The sequence below is a fragment of the Chiloscyllium plagiosum genome, chromosome 22 (assembly GCF_004010195.1).
Source record: "Chiloscyllium plagiosum isolate BGI_BamShark_2017 chromosome 22, ASM401019v2, whole genome shotgun sequence".
Lineage (NCBI taxonomy): Eukaryota > Metazoa > Chordata > Chondrichthyes > Orectolobiformes > Hemiscylliidae > Chiloscyllium > Chiloscyllium plagiosum.
Genome location: NC_057731.1, coordinates 14,500,075 through 14,517,125, shown reverse-complemented (window position 1 = coordinate 14,517,125; position 17,051 = coordinate 14,500,075). Strand labels below are relative to the sequence as shown.

The following is a 17,051-nucleotide window of genomic DNA, read 5'->3' as shown; positions in this document are numbered from 1 at the left end:
ATTGAGTTCTTCTGGGTTACTGATCATTATTGTTTTTTGGGAGGATACAAAACACTGATGTTGCAACTATGTATATAACTGCTGACACAGCTCAGCAGAAATAATTCACCATGGGTAGCACTTCATTTCAATGCAGATTTATTATCTGGTAGTTCATAAGATACTTGCACAAAAACTGAACAGCAATACTTAACTACTCATAATTGGTTTATTACAATCCGAACAAAGAGGAAATTTTACATTTATTTGATTAATTATAGTCAATTTAATTACAAAACAGATTCAGGAGCTGACATTACCTCATCCAGTGAATCGTTAACCAAATGCGAGCGTCTGACTTTAACATTTAGGAAAAGCATGTTGATGTCTGGCTTCTGTCTACGAGACACTTTATCAACCAAGCTTTGCTGTACAGGAAGAAGACGAGTAGTCTGAAGCTAGCGTGGCACGTTTTAAACATTTGCAAGGGCACAATCAATGCAATAGAACACAACTTTGATTATTTCTTATTTTTACATAAAATGATAAAGCAGAATAGTGCTAGGAAATGGGGCCTTTGTCCATTTTTCATTTAGTATTAGCCTCAAGTATTCCAACATGTTAAGCTCTTTTTTTTCGCATTGCTACAAACCACCTGAACAACACATGGTTTCATTTTTGCCAAAATTGTTTGATTGAGACTGCATATCAGTCTGTATCATAGCATTGCTACCCTTAGAACTCATGTCCAATAAAAAGGAGCCTGAGAATCCCCAAGTCCCTCTTCATTGTACGAGAGCTATAATAACAACATGCTCCACCTTGCAAATCTTGATAGGGTGACTAAAAATTCACAGAGGAGAGAAGAATGACAAGCTCAAACAGTGGCTGAACTAAAATCTGAACATTAGCTGGAACGTGAGAAACTAGGGATGTTCTGTGTGAATGAGATTTTAAAAAGATAAACCAGGTCAGAGTGCTAAAAACAAAATATTCTACCTTATATAAATGATCCAATGCCAAGCACTCACCAAAGTTTGTTTCTAGAAAAGTTGCCTAATGTTTACTTACCCTAGCTACTGTGATCATCTGACGTTCAGAGTCCCTCTGGATAATAATTTTCTTTGCTGCTAAGGAGAGAATGAAAGGAAACTGGCAGAAGGAAAACCTGTAATTTAAAAAAAAGTCTTCAAAAAGGATTATGGACATCTGAATTAGTAGTACAACGCTGTTGCAACCTAGCTATACAATTACATTTCCTGCATCTGGTACATATTGTATCAGACCTTTCCAAAACATCACCACTAAATATTTTATGGCATAGCACAAAATATGTCCTTGTGAAGCAGTTTAACATGCACGTGTGAGCAAAGACGACCCAGAGAGCACAAAGTGAAAGAAAATGAAAACTTTTTGTGATCTCAGAATCTCCCAAAATATTTTACAATCAATTAATTACTTTTGAAGTGAAGTCACTTTGGTAATGTAGAAAATGCAGCAATCAATTGTGCACAGCACGCTCTTCCCATCAGCAATTTGATACTGCCCAGATAATTGTATTTTTCTGTGCTGGTTTAGGGATAAATATTGGCCAGGCCACCAAGGACAACAATTCTGCTCTCCTTCAATTAACATGTTGGATCATTACTGTCCATCAGAGAAAGCAGAACCAGGCACCAGTTTAACGCTTCAACTAAAAGACTGTGCGCCTTCAGCAATGCAGCACTCCTTCAGTACTCCACTGCACTGCGTCAGCGTAGACATTTGCGCTCAAACCACTATAGTATGATTTGAACCCAATTTACTATTTAGAGGTAAGAATATTATCAAGTGAGCTATGGCTTCAGACACAGACAAACACTTTAACTATCCGCATCAAGGTACGTGCAGCAGTACCAAATAACCAAGGGAAAAACAAACCATTCAAGCAGGTGTGTTGAGACAATCATGATTGATGATCCCTAACAAATGTCTACTGATGGCAAAGTAGTTGGCATGCAGTATTCAGGCCAAATGAACCAGTAACTGTGCAAAGATACAGATAGGACAGGTAGGTGGGTGGGCAGCAGCATACCTGGGCTGATTAAAAGGTAAAGTGGTACACCGAGTGAGAGGGTCAGAGATTTTCAGTCAGTCCATTCAATCACTTAGCAACAGATTCCACTTACCAGTTCACAAGTCATTCCCATGCAAAACTTTCTTCGTCCATAAATTTTATCAGTTTTTGAGAAGTTTAGTTCCTTCTCTAAAAAAACATTTATGAACGCAGCTAATGAAGGGACCATGGGTGAAGAATTAATTGGTGGTACACAACACAGAATGGTGCAAGGTGTTAAAGGTAAATACAGAACAGGGGCAAGACACTCCTTCAGTTATAGATTACTTTTAATTCCAGTAAATCATATTAAATAACAATTGAACATATTATTTTAGATGTATGCTAAACTGCATTAAGTCTTATATTTCTAATACTTGCATCACAAAGAATAGGCTCTATCCAAAATCTCTTCAGTTCTAAACCTCAGAATGTTTTGTTTAAATACAAATATCACAAATATTGCTAATGTGATTGTGAGATTGATCATTACACATTTGTAATTAAATCTGATGACCAAAATCGCAAATGCCCTGCAACAGGTCAAATATCCTCAAGGGGGCACCCTTGTGCTATATGTTACAACTTTGAATAGCATGTTTCAATACTAAAAAGGGTACATTGGTCTTAAAATGTGAGCAATAAATAAACCAAAAATGTGCTTTCAAAATAATAAATACTCAATTTCTTTGTTTACCAAATCTTGGTACCTCTGACCACAAGATGAGCTTCCAACCAAATATTTAATACACCATCTATACTGTCTATTTCTACCTTTGGAATACTGCCCTAGGTCTGATTATTCCACTACATTCTGGCCTGTCTCCACAAAATATTATCCTTCACAAAACCTGAGGCCACCTAATACTCCATTACCGTTTTCGCAACTCACATCAAGTTCTGTTGCCCCATACCCTGTGGTCACTACTTCCATTGGCTCAAGGTCGGACAATGTTTCATTTTAAAAATTCTTATTTTTGTTTGCATATGCTTTTTGGTCTTTGTTCCTCCCTTTCTCTGTAACCTTCTCCAACCCCATTATCCTGTAAAATATCTGCATTGTTTTAATGATCTATTCAGCAGTACTTATATAAAAAAAAGTATAAATGAAAATAGATAAATAAGAAGAAGGGCATTTTTTAAGGTTGTGAATCCAGAAGATGCAATCTATTGCTTTGATAATAAAATTGTAAATTTCTGTTTGAGGAACTTGATTGGGACTTCGCTGGAAATAAAATTCTCATTCTAGATTGTTCATACTTGAATTGTTTGCTGACTTGTATCTAAACAGTTTATATACTAAGTCATATTTTGTCAAATGAGCAGTTATTTTCTGTGTTGTGGATAACACCAAAATTGGTTATATAGTAGATGGTGAAGAAGGTTATTTAAGATTATGAAGGGAACTTGATCAATTTAAGTTACATAAATGTGAAATGTAGCATTTTGTTAAGACAAACAAGGGCACAACTTATACAGTTAATAGTAGGGCCCTGGGAAGTGTTGTCGAACAGAGACTCCCAGGGGTTCAGGTAATTCAAGTTCATTGAAAAGTTGTTTCTCCACATGCCAGAGGGCAGGCATTCCACTTGGCCAAGCTGTCCTGCTTTACCTTAATCTTAAACTTTTGTGAGTCATTAAAGTCCTGGATCGAAAGAATCAGCAATAGCTGTAACTGGAATAAACTGCTGAGGGATAAAGATAAATTGTTGTTCAGGAATTGAAAGTAATTAGCTATGCCTGGGAAAAGGAGGAGTTGAAGCTACATAAACAAAACCATTTTATCAGGTGTTTTATAACTTATGCCACAAGGACGTTTAGGGCAACTGTTGCAAGGAAACTGTATCTTCAAACAGATAATCAATGCCAAATGTGACAAGGAACAGGGAAGCTACTCATGTTAATATGGCAAACTGCAGACTTGCAATATTGTGGATGTAAGATTCTAAAGGATCAACAATAATGTCACACCATAAACCTGAAGAACAGAAAATACCATAAGAATTCAATTCCAGAATTAATTAGTAGGAGAACTGCAGAGAATAAAACTGCATAGGGATCGAACCCTGGGCCTATCCAGAGACATACACTGTTTGTTGGAATTATGGCTAAATTCCCCCATTAATTGTGTAATAACAAAGTTGGGTTGTGAGACTTAACTTGCTTACTTGAATCTTATTTTGGTTGCCACATGCAATCAAGTTTATATAATTGATCCAGTACTTGATAGTGCGATTTCTTAATGAATAGCAAAATTAACGGCAGCTTGTGGTGATTTACCCACAATACTTTTAAGTTACTTTTACTTGTTTTTACCTTACTCGTGTTCTATTAGCCATAAAGTGGAAATCAGTAGAAGCTCTTTGCCTTCAATTATAAATCGGCTTACCCTCCTGTATCTATAAAATCTTACTTTCCTTGTGCTAGTTTAGATGTTTACATTTTTCAAAGTTACTGCAGTTGAAACACAATCCTGAAAGATAGTTGCTAAACAACCAGTCAACTCACAACTTTCCTGTGATGTCATTCTTAAACATTTGTTTCCAAACACCATTGAAATTCAAATTCATATTCTCTGCAAATTATTTTTTTCAAAAAATTAATAGTCAACTGTTTTGAACTTATTAAACATTTAACTATATATAGCATTTAACTATGTATTGCATCTATTTTATGAACTGATTGGCTATGTATGCCATTGATAGGCAATATTTAATCACAGTAAAAACAATTCAGTTGGCAGGTATGATAGTGCTGGTGGAAATACACTTGGTGTTTATCGTTAGTCTATTTCAACCATTTTCTACATCAGTGAAGTTCACCTGAAATTGCCACTCTAATTGAAAATCTATTTCCTTAACCTTTACCTGCAGCACTTTTGTATTATGAGTATTATTGTACACCAGATTGGCATTCATTAATACTGATTCTGTTATAGAAGGAATTTTCAACTCAAAAGAAAATGAGAATCAAGGATATAAAAACACACAAAATTTTGACATTAAGTATATTATAGTCTAGTTTTGAAAAAAAAAGTGTTGGGAAAAATCTACTTTAATCTAGTTTGAACAATTAGATTTTCTCACCTGTGAGAATTTCCATAACACTGCCAGATATGATACTCCTCCATGAGGTCAATATGATCCAAGGTAGAGTTGTAGAAATCCATGAAAGGAATAATTGGAGGATTTGACAGACTGTTAGCTGCATCTGTGGTAACAGTAAGACACACAAAAACCTAACATTTATAGCAACAGTAACTATTCATAGAATAATTTAAATCTATCAAATAAAGAGCTAGCAATTAAATTTTCAAAAAATATTTAATATGTAGCAAACTCAGTTCAAAGAAAAAAGGCAGTAATTTAGACCAGTGTGCCAGTGATGTGGATTTTGCTGCAATAATCCAAAACTTATCCCCTTGTTTAATCTCAGCAATTAGCATGGTTTCCTCCAATGCTTCAAATATATATCTTTTTTGAACCATACATTGGCATCTGCTTCAGCTTTGCCTAGTGTCAATTCTGCAAAGATTTGCTGCAATTTCTCTTAATGTTTCTTCTCACTCTGAGAAAACTTTTAACGTGGTGACTCTGTCATACTAAACCCCAGCTATAAATAAATTATCATAATTGTGGGTATCTTTGCCAAGCTGGGAAGTTGATTTGCAGATGTTTCGTCCCCTGTCTAGGTGACATCTTCAGTGCTTTGGAGCCTCCTGTGAAGAGTTGCTGCACTTTGTCTACTGGAATTTATTTGGTTCCCTTCCTGCTACTTCCGGTTGTCTGTTCCAGTTGTTTGTTGTAGAGGCTGGTATATTAGATTTAGGTCTATGTGTTTGTTGGAGTGTGTGGATGAGTGCCACGCTTCTAGAAATTCTCTGGCTGTCCTCTTTTTGGCTTGTCTATGATCGTTGTGTTGCCCCAGTTGAATTGTGGTCCTTATCATTTGTGTGTATGGTTACTAGGGACAATTGGTCATGTTGTTTAGTAGCTAGTTGGTGTTCATGGATGCGGATTGCTAGTTGTCTGCTTGTCTGTCCTATATGGTGTTTCATGCAGTCTGCATGGAATCTTGTAAATTACGTTAGTCTTACGCATGAAGAGTATAGGGTCTTTTGTTCTGGCGAGTTGTCTGAGCACAGTTGTCAGTTTATGGGCTGTCATGAATCTGTGTAGTTGGAGAAGTCTGGCTGTCAGTTCTGAGATGTTTTTTTATATAAGGTAGAGTGGTTAGTGAGTTAGGTATGGCATGTCCTCATCGCATTGTTTATCTGTCGGGCATCTGTGGATGAAGTTGTGGGGATGTCTATTCTTGGCGAATACTCTGGAGTGGTGTTCTCCTTCTTCTTCTCTTTGTAGGCCAGGAGTGCTGCAGTATGTTGTCGCCATTTTGAATAGGGTCCTCATGTAGCTTCTCTTGTGCGTCTTCGGGTAGTTGGTGTTGTAGTTCACGATCTGGTCTGTGTGTGGCTTTTCTGTATGCTTTTGTAGTGCATTTACCATCTGTGTTCTTTCCACCATCACATCCAGGAATGGGAGTTGATTGTTGGTTTCCTCCTCTCGTAAATCTTATCCCTGTGAGCATGGTGTTGATAATTTGGTGTGAGTTCTCAATTTCTGTTCTCTTAATAATAACAAAAGTGTTGTCCACCTAACTGATCCAGAGTTTGGGCTAGATTTGTGGGAGGGCTGTTTGTTCCAGTCTTTGCATCACTGCTTCTCCTATGAGCCCAAAGATGGGTGAGCCCATTGGTGTTCCACTGATCTGTTCATATATTTGGTTGTTGAATGTGAAGTGTGTCATCAAGCAGTCATAGTTTGAGTATGCAGTCCTCATTAATAGGTTCCCCATCGTGTCATCTGTTCTGTTTGTCCAGGAAGTTGGCTATTGTCTCTCTAACAAGTTACCTGACACCAATTATCCCGGAGCCTTCTCAGAATTGAATGGTGTTTCAAGGATTTAACAGGACTTGCACAGATCTCCCAAAAGCTGCCCAACATACCCTGAAACGTTTGCCCGTAACCTCATGAAGAGCTGGTCATGATCAGGAAATTTCATGCCTGAGTGAGGGACTAGGTTTTGTGATGCAGTGGATCTGTTGAAAGCTTTGAATTTGCTGCAATAAATAATGGGAGTGGGGTTGGGTGAAGGTAGTAGTGTTTGGCCTGCATCTTTTATCCCCCTTGGAGATAATATTGAATATAATAGAAGTACCATTTCTGTGGTGGTGGCAACAGATAAATAGATAGATAGGTGCATAACTAATCCTTTCCCTGTCATCCCGCTTCACCCTCCTCCCTCAATCTGTCCTGTCCTACAATCTGATGTTGCAGATCTTTACTTTGCACTTCCTTCTCCGTCTTTACCATAAACCAGCCTTTGTCCTTTCTTCTTTTTGGATATTCAAAAACTGGAACATATCTCTGCAGTAGAGGATGGCCAAGGGGACAGTGAAGATAAAGAGACACAACCACTTCATTATGGCCACAGCTATCAGCTCAGATACTGATGCTGCACATAATTTAGATGTGTGGATGTATGATCTGCACATGGTGAGATAGCGTAAACTCTTTTACAACTAAGTATCTGCCACATTTCCCGTTGGATCCCATTTCAATTGTTTGAAAGGTTTCATACTGCCCAAAAAAATGCACATTATGGAACCTAATTTTACCCAGTGTGTTTTAAATGCAGACTACAATTATCTTATTCAAATTGCTTATATTGTTACACAAGCAAATCATTCTCTAGATTTGAGACATTATCTACATTTGAAATGCACAATGTAACAACCTCCCACAGATACTCACTGAGCAAAGCCAAGACTCTTGTTGCTGAAGGAATCCACCAAGTACACTTTGCCATGGGTGGTAGGTCATCTGGTTTTGCCGGAAACAGACGTAAAGATATGAACTGCAGTAATCTTTCTACCAATAGTTTAAATCTCCTTAAGGGCAATCTGAGGAAAACACAAGTCAATCTTGCAGTTAGTCATTATCCCATTGAGGTCATGATGTTCAGCTGATTAATGAAATACTTCAGGAAGGCTATCTAGTGAATAATTAAGTCATCCAAGCAACAAATGACCCAGATTTGATTTCTGGTATGTGCTCATTTCAGACAGAGCAGCAAAATTGGGTATTTTAATTTCCCTTGCAAGCCTGGTCCAATGTGAGGATAGTTACTGAGATTTCGTTTCTCTGCTCACTAAGCAGCGGGTTTTGCTTGAAAATTGTATTTACTAATGCTTCGGTGGATAAGACTGGACCTATGTAAACAGGTGTAAAGGACCACAGACAAGAAAAAGTGACTGATAGGAGTTATTTTCCCAAAGGCAGGTCTGACCAACAACATCATGACCCTCATCATGGAAATGAAGCAGGTTCTGAAACCTCACTATTCAGATAGAAAATTCCAAGATAATATTCTCTCTCAAAGGTGAAATGTCTCATATTTTCTGATAAGATTTACTGAGTTGTATGTCCAATGTTAGGCTTCAAGACATCTGCTCTGGTCGGTAGGGGATCTTCCAACAGTCATGGTCCATGTAGGTACCAATAACATACTTAGAACTAGGAAAGAGTTTCTGCTGAGTGAGTACCACCAGCTATGGGCTAAGTTAAAGATTGGAAACTGAATATCCAAAGATATGAAGTACTTAGGAGGGATAGGCATAAATGAAAAAGGAGGGGGCAGGGAGGTGTAGCATTCTTAATAAGGAATGAGTTCAATTATTCAGTAAGAGAAGTTTAGATCAAAGGATTAAAATGTGGAATCAGTTTGGGTGGAACTAAAAAAACAGCAACGGCTAGAAAAGTTTGGGAATTGTTTATAGCTCACTAAATCATATGTTTGGCATTGTGTAAATCAGGAAATTAGAGATACATATAATGTGGGTTAACAAAGATATACCAGCTATTGAGGGAGTGCAATGGAGGTTCATCAAATCAATAAGGGATGACAGGATTTTGTTAAGAGGAGAGATTGAGGAGACAGGGTTTATTTTCCCTGGAGTTTTGAAGAATGAGGAATGACCTAGTTGAAAATTATTTCAGGGTTGATATAGATGTTGCCCCAAGAATCTAGAACCACAGGACATAATATATATCAGTCACAGTTCAGAGAAGGTACACAAATCATTCCAGAGATATAGGTTATGAAGAAAGGTTCAACAGTTTGGCCTTTATCTATTGGACTTTAGAAGGGTTAGATGTGAGTATATTGAAAAATAAAAGATCATGAGTGGTCTAGATACCAGAAAGATGTTTCATGAGGGGAGAGACAAAAACTAGGGGACATAGATTAAGAATGAGAGGTCTCCTTTTAAAGCAGAGATGCAGAGATTTTTTTTCCTCTCTAAGCATCTTCAGTATGTAGAATTCTTCTCCTGAGAAGGTAGTGAGGAAGGTTGAGTTCGACAGATTTTTGATAGACAAGGGAGTTGAGTGGGGTAGACAGGAAAATGGAGCTGAGACCACAACTGGATCAACCACAATCTTATTAAATAATGGAACAGGCTTGAAAGGTCAAATGTCCTAGTCTTGTTCCTATATTTCTACATGGTGGATTTGTTCTAAAGTTGGTTCTGATAGCAGACATTTGCATGAGTGGATTCCATCAATATAAAATTGGCAATTACTTCTCGAGCGTTACATTATATCCCAGTTGATTTGGCAACAATTTGATGTTGACTGGATTAGAGCCAAAAATATTTATAGTTGCAAAACACTGTAATGCTGAGGAGACTGAGTGGAATTTCAAAGTAAATCAGAATTATTATCTATACCTCTTGGTTTACAGTCTAATTAAATTTTCCCATTGAAACATAAGTAGTGAGCTAATTATCAACCCATTCTGCTCAAAATATTTTGAGCTCTAAAGAAAGAAAATTTTTTACGTTTGAAACCAGTGGACTAGAAAATGATGGTCTGCTTCAGACAAAGTGGCGGTCTGTCGTAATAGATGGGCGTAGATGACATATGTTGATGTGCTTGTAAACTGAGGGTTCTGCAAAAGGAACAAACAGTACTTAGCATGTATTCTCCAATTAGCAACCCAAGATTTTAAACAAATAACAATGATTATACTTAAAAGTTTTAACGTACAGAATGTAGAATGACATTGCATTATAAACATTTTACATAGAAATTACAGTGTAGGAATAGGCCATAAAGCCCAACTGATCTATGGGGTATTTATATGCTACACAATCATTTTTCTTTAAAAGACTCAACAATAGTTGCAGAGGGAACAGTCTAGAGGATCTAGTGGTCATTAGCTCACTGTCAACTATGTCCCATGATATTAGTGATAATAACATCAGAAAATAACCATTATCACAGAAAACAGTTTCATACCTGCACAAGTAAAAAATAAGCTCGCAGATCATCTTTTGTCCGTGGTCTGGAAAATAACAAAAATTCAACTCTGATCAAAACAGAGGATGATTGGTACACCATTGCAATTGTATGCACATTCTTCACTAATGGCCATAATAGCACAACATAACTGCAGCAATTTTATAGGTAATAAAAGGAATCCATATTAGCCCATAGAGACAAACCACATTTGTTCTTCACTTTCTCTCCTAAAGGCATTGATTTTTGTTGTGGTTCCATGGCAGTTTTCATCTTTTGAAATATCAGTCAACCTTCCCTTTTCCTGTGAGAGGCTAGACAACAAGTATTGGCAGACTGAATGCCCTTGGGGAAATAGAAACCAACCCAAACATTTTTATGCACAGAATGCCAAATGGATGATCCATCTTGGCCTCCTCCAGTCGTCTCCAGCATTATAGAGATCAGCCTTCAGCCAATTTGACTCACTCCATGTGATGTCAAGAAACAATTGGAAACACTGGATACTGCAAAGGCTAAGGGCTCTGACAACATTCTGCAAAAGTACTGAAGGCTAGTGCTTCAGAACTTGCCACTCCCCTAGCCAAACTGTTCCAATACAGTGGAGAGAGTGAGGACTGCAGATTCTACAGATGCTGGAATGTGGTGTTGGAAAAGCACAACAGGTCAGGGAGCATCCGAGGAGCAGGAGAATTGACATTTCAGGCAAAAGCCCTTCATCAGAAATCTGAACAGCCCTTCCTAATGAATGGCTTTTGCCTGAAACATCAATTCTCCTGCTCCTCGACTGTTCCAGTGCAATGACAATACTAGCAGCTACCTGATAATTTGGAAAAATGCCCAGCTATGTCCTGTACATAAAAAGCAGAACAAACCCTGCCCGACCAATTACCACCCCATCAGTCAACTCTCGATCAGCCGTGAAGTAATGGAAGGTGTCATTAATAGTGCTATCAAGCAGCACCAGTTCAGCAGTAACCTGCTCAATGACACCCAGTTTGTCTTCTGCCAGGGCCACTCAGCTCCTGACCTCAATGCAGCCTTGGTTCAAACATGGATAACAGAGCTGAATTCCTGAGGTGAGGGGAGAGTGACAGTCCTTGACATCAAGACTGCATTCGATTGAGTGGGGCACAAGGAACCCTAGTAAAACTGGAATCAATGGGTGTGGGGGAAAACTCTCCACTGGTTAGAGTCATACTTGGCACATAGGAAGATGGTCATGGTTGTTGGAGGTCCGCCATCTCAGTTCCGGGACATCTCTGCAGAAGTTCCTCAGGGTTGTGTTCTAGGCCCAATTATCTGCAGCTGCTTCATCAATGACCTGCCTTCCAGCACAAGATCGGAAAGTGGGGATGTTCACCGATGATTGCACAATGTTCAGCACCATTCATGACCTTCAGACTCTGAAGCAGTCCATGTTTAAATGCAACAAGATCTGGACAACATACAGGCTTGGGCTGACAAGTGGCCATACAAATGCCAGGCTACGACCATCACCAATAAGAGACAATGTAACCACCACACTTGGACATTCACTCATAACCAGAAACTCAACTGGCCTCACCACATAAACATGGCACTATAAGACAGCAGGTCAAAGGCTAGGAATACTGTAGCAAGTAACTCACCTCCTGAAGCAAAGTCTATCCATCATCTACAAGGCATAAGACAAGAATGTGATGGAATACTCCCTACTTACCTGGATGAGTGGAGCTTCAACAACACTCAAAAAGCTTGACACCATCCAGAACAAAGCAGCTTGCTTGATTGGTATTACATTCACTTCCTCCACTTCTGATGCTCAGTAATAGCAGTGTATATTATCTACAAGATGCGCTGCAGAAATTCATGAAAGATCCTCAGACGATATCTTCCAAGCCCACAAACATTTCCATCCAGAAGGATAAGGGCAGCAGATACATGGGAACACCACCACCTTCAAGTTCCCCTCCAAGCCACTCACCATCGTGACTTGGAAATATATCACTGGTCCTTCAGTGTTGCCATGTCAAATCCTGGAAGTCCCTCCCTAACAGTATTGTGGGTCAACCCACAATAGGTGGACTGCAGTGGTTCAAGGCGGCAGCTCACTATCACCTTCTCAGAGGTAAAAAATGCTGGCCAGCCAGTAACACTCACATTCCACAAATGAAAAAAAACCACTTCTAAGCCATTGTTTGCGGATAATAAATGGAAGCAAGAAGCCCAGTTAATCTGCATCTCCCTACAGCAAGAACTCTAAGATCACCATAGCAATTTCACTACAACTACAACTGAATCAGTTCATTGAACATAGATTATCAATTGAACATTGGATTTCAGGTTTCTCAAGAAATAAGAAATTCTTAGAGAGGCAGTAATGGCACCACCCCACCACCAGCAATAAAATAAACATGCAAACTGTCATTGAGAATGTGGATAATAGGATTCAATTGTCAATAAGCAAAGGTGAGCCAGTGATATTTGCAGCTACCTCTACCTCAATCACTCTCGTAGTCAGATATGAAATCATGAAGTGTGACCTTCAACATTTGCTCTTCTATGTTAGGGTACTGTTGAATCAAAAGAAAGTGAGGACTGCAGATACTGGAGACTCAGAGTCGAAAAGTGTGGCGCTGGAAAAGCACATTAAGTCAGGCTGCATCCGAGGAGGAGGAGAGTCATCATATTGGGCATTAGCCCTTCATCAAGAATGTGGAGGGGTAAGGTTGCTGGGAAGGCAATAAGTGGATGCAGGTGGAGGTAATTGTGATAGGTCACTGGGGAGAGTGGAGCAAATAGGTGGGAAGTAAGATGGATAGGTGGGACAGGTCAAGAGGACAGTGCCGAGTTGGAGGGTTGGATCTGGGATGAGGTGGGAGTAGGTAGATTTGGAAACTAGTGAAGTTGATGTTGATACCGTATGGTGAAAGTGTCCCAAGGCAGGAGATGAGACCTTCTTCTTCCAGTTGGTGAGTGGTTTTGATTTGACAGTGGAGGCTGACCTAGGACTTGCATGTCCTTGGGTGAGTGGGAGGGGAAGTTAAAATGTTTGACCACAGGGCAATGGGGTTGTTTGGTGTATGTGTCCCAGAGATGTTCCTTGAGTTGGTGTTCTGTCTCCCTGATGTACAGAAGACCACATCAGCAACAGACACCAGTAGGTGGGTGAATGTGCAAGAAAATCTTTGCCGGATGTGAAAAAATCCTTTGGGGCCTTGGACAGAGACGATGGGGGAGATGTAGGTACAGGTGTGGTGGCAAGATAAGGTGCTGGGTGTGGAGGGTGGGTTGGTGGGGAGAGCGTGGACTTAATGAGGGAGTCACACAGGTAAAGGTCGCAGCGGAATGCAGATGGGGTGGGGAGGGAAATATATCTGGTGGTGGGGTCTGATTATTGGTGGCAGAAATGATGGAGGATACTGCAATGTATCCACAGGTTAATGGGGTGGAAGATGAGGATGAGGGGGGTTCTATCCTTGTTGCGTTTGGAGGGGTGGGGTTCAAGGGCACAGGTGAGGGAAATAAAGGTGATGCACTGGAGGGCATTGTTGATCGTGTGGGAAGGGAAATTGTGGTCTTTGAAATAGAAGGCCATCTGGGATTTCCTGGAATGGAATTGCACCTCCTGGCAGCAGATACAATAGACAATAGATAATAGGTGCAAGAGTAGGCCATTCTGCCCTTTGAGCCAGCACCACCATTCATTATGGTCATGGCTGATCATCCTCAATCAGTATTCTGTTCCTGCCTTATCCCCATAATCCTTGATTCCACTATCCTTAACAGCTCTATCCAACTCTTTCTTGAAAGTAACCAGAGACTTGGCCTCCACAGCCTCCTGGGGCAGAGCATTCCACACACCCACCACTCTCTGGGTGAAGAAGTTTCTCCTCAACTCTATTCTAAGTGCTGGATTAGTGGTGCTGGAAGAGCACAGCAATTCAGGCAGCATCCGAGGACAGGCAAAATCGACGTTTCGGGCAAAAGCCTTTCCTGATGAAGGGCTTTTGCCCGAAACGTCGATTTTGCCTGTCCTCGGATGCTGCCTGAATTGCTGTGCTCTTCCAGCACCACTAATCCAGAATCTGGTTTCCAACATCTGCAGTCATTGTTTTTACCTCTATTCTAAGTGGCCTACTCCTTATTTTTAAACTGTGTCCACTGGTTCAGGACTCACCCATCAGCGGAAACATGCTTCCTGCCTCCAGAGTGTCCAATCCTTTAATAATCTTATACGTCTCAATCAGATCCCCTCTCAGCCTTCTAAACTCAAGTGTATACAAGCCCAGTCGCTCCAATCTTTCAGCGTAAAATAATCCCGCCATTCTGGGAATTGACCTCGTGAACCTACGCTTCACTCCCTCAATAGCCGGAATGTCTTTCCTCAAATTTGGAGACCAAAACTGCGCACAATATTCCAGGTGCAGTCTCACCAGGGCCCTGTACAGCTGCAGAAGGACCTCTTTGCTTCTATACTCAATTCCTCTTAAATGAAGCCTAACGTGCTATTAGCTTTCTTCACTGCCTGCTGTACCTGTATGCTTGCTTTCATTGACTGATGTACAAGAACACCTAGATCTCGATGTACTGCCCCTCTACCTAACTTGACTCCATTTAGGTAGTAATCTGCCTTCCTGCTCTTGCCACCAAAGTAGATCACCACACATTTATCCACATTAAACTGCATCTGCCATGCATCCATCCACTCACCTAGCCCGTCCAGGTCACCCTGTATTCTCCTAACATCCTCCTCACATTTCACCCTGCCACCCAGCTTTGTGTCATCAGCAAATTTGCTAATATTACTTTTAATACCTTCATCTATACCATTAATGTACATTGTAAAAAGCTGCAGTCCCAGCACCGATCCCTGCGGCACACCAATGGCCACCGCCTGCCATTCCGAAAGGGAGCTGTTTATCACTACTCTTTGTTTCCTGTCGGCCAACCAATTTTCAATCCATGTCAGTATTTTGCCCCTAATACCATGTGCCCTAATTTTGCTCACTAACCTCCTATGTGGGACTTTATCAAAGGCTTTCTGAAAGTCCAGGTATACTACATCTACTGGATCTCCCTTGTCCATCTTCAGAGTTACATCCTCAAAAAATTCCAGAAGATTAGTCAAGCATGATTTCCCCTTCATAAGTCCATGCTCACTCTGACCTATCCTTTTACTGCTATCCAGATGTGTTGTAATTTCGTCCTTTATAATTGACTCCAGCATTTTTCCCACCACTGAGGTCAGACTAACTGGTCTATAATTTTCTGTTTTCTCTCTCCCTCCTTTCTTAAAAAGAGGGACAACATTAGCCACCCCCCAATCTGCAGGAACTTATCCTGAATCTACAGAACATTGGAAAATGATCACCAACACATCCACGGTTTCTAAAGCCACCTCCTTCAGTACCCTGGAATGTAGACCATCAGGTCCCGGGAACTTATCAGCCTTCAGACCTAACAGTCTCTCCAACACCATTTTCTGCCTAAAATAAATTGCCTTCAGTTCAGGTCCTTCAGCCACTATTACATCTGGGAGATTGCTTGTGTCTTCCCCAGTGAAGACAGATCTAAAGTACCAATTCAACTCTTCTGCCATTTCTTTGTTCCCCGTAATAAATTCACCTGTTTCTGTCTTCAAGGGCCCAATTTTAGTCTTAACCATTTTTCTTCTTTTCACATACCTAAAAAAGCCTTTACTATCCTCCTTTTTATATTTTTGGCCAGTTTACCTTCGTAACTTATTTTTTTTTTGCGTATTACCTTTTTAGTTATCCTCTATTGTTCTTTAGAAGCTTCCCAGTCCTCAATTTCCCACTCATCTTTGCTATGTTATACTTTTTCCCTTTTGTCTGTATATGGTCCTTAACTTCCCTCGTCAGCCACGGCCACCCCTGCCTCCCCTTAGGATCTTTCTTCCTTTTTGGAATGAACTGATCCTGCATCTTCTGCATTATACCCAGAAATACCTGCCATTGTTGTTCCACTGCCATCCCTGCTAGGGTATTGCACCATTGAACTTTGGCCAGCTCCTCCCTCATAGCTCCATAGTTCCTCTTATTCAACTGAAATATTGTCACTTCCAATTCTACCCTCTCCCTTTCAAACTGCAGATTAAAGCTTATTGTATTGTGGTCACTACCTCCTAATGATTCCTTTACTTCGAGGTCCCTGATCAAATCTGATTCGTTGCACAACACCAGATCCAGAATTACTTTCTCCCTGGTAGGCTCCAGCACAAGCTTTTCTAAGAATCCATCTTGGAGGCACTCCACAAACTCCCTTTCTTGGGGTGCAGGACCATCCTGATTCTCCCAGTCTACCTGCATGTTGAAATCCCCCATAACAACTGTAGTAATATCTTTGCGACAGGCCAATTTTAGCTCCTTATTCAACTTACACACTACATCCAGGCTACTGTTTGGGGGCCTGTAGATAACTCCTATTAGGGTCTGTTGTGGTTCTGTTCGCCGAGCTGGAAGTTTTTGTTGCAAACGTTTCGTCCCCTGGCTAGGCGACATCATCAGTGCTTGGGAGCCTCCTGCGAAGCGCTTCTTTGATGTTTCCTCCGGAGAATGCACACTCAGGAACAATGGACTGACAGAAGAGACACAACAAACAGTGAGACAAAC

The 17,051-nt window shown here is 40.3% G+C and overlaps 1 protein-coding gene across 1 annotated transcript in view; it reads right to left on the bottom strand.

Annotated features, from left to right (window-relative positions):
* hectd2 (HECT domain containing 2) overlaps positions 1-17,051 on the bottom strand; it is a 102,387-nt gene that overhangs the window by 33,295 nt on the left and 52,041 nt on the right. Inside the window, exons 7-12 of the mRNA XM_043712450.1 lie at positions 10,435-10,480; positions 9,975-10,084; positions 7,888-8,036; positions 5,161-5,284; positions 1,051-1,147; positions 300-407 (exon numbers count right to left, since the gene is read on the bottom strand). Coding sequence (XP_043568385.1) covers positions 300-407; positions 1,051-1,147; positions 5,161-5,284; positions 7,888-8,036; positions 9,975-10,084; positions 10,435-10,480 — 634 coding nt within the window. The remainder of the gene's footprint in view (positions 1-299; positions 408-1,050; positions 1,148-5,160; positions 5,285-7,887; positions 8,037-9,974; positions 10,085-10,434; positions 10,481-17,051) is intronic.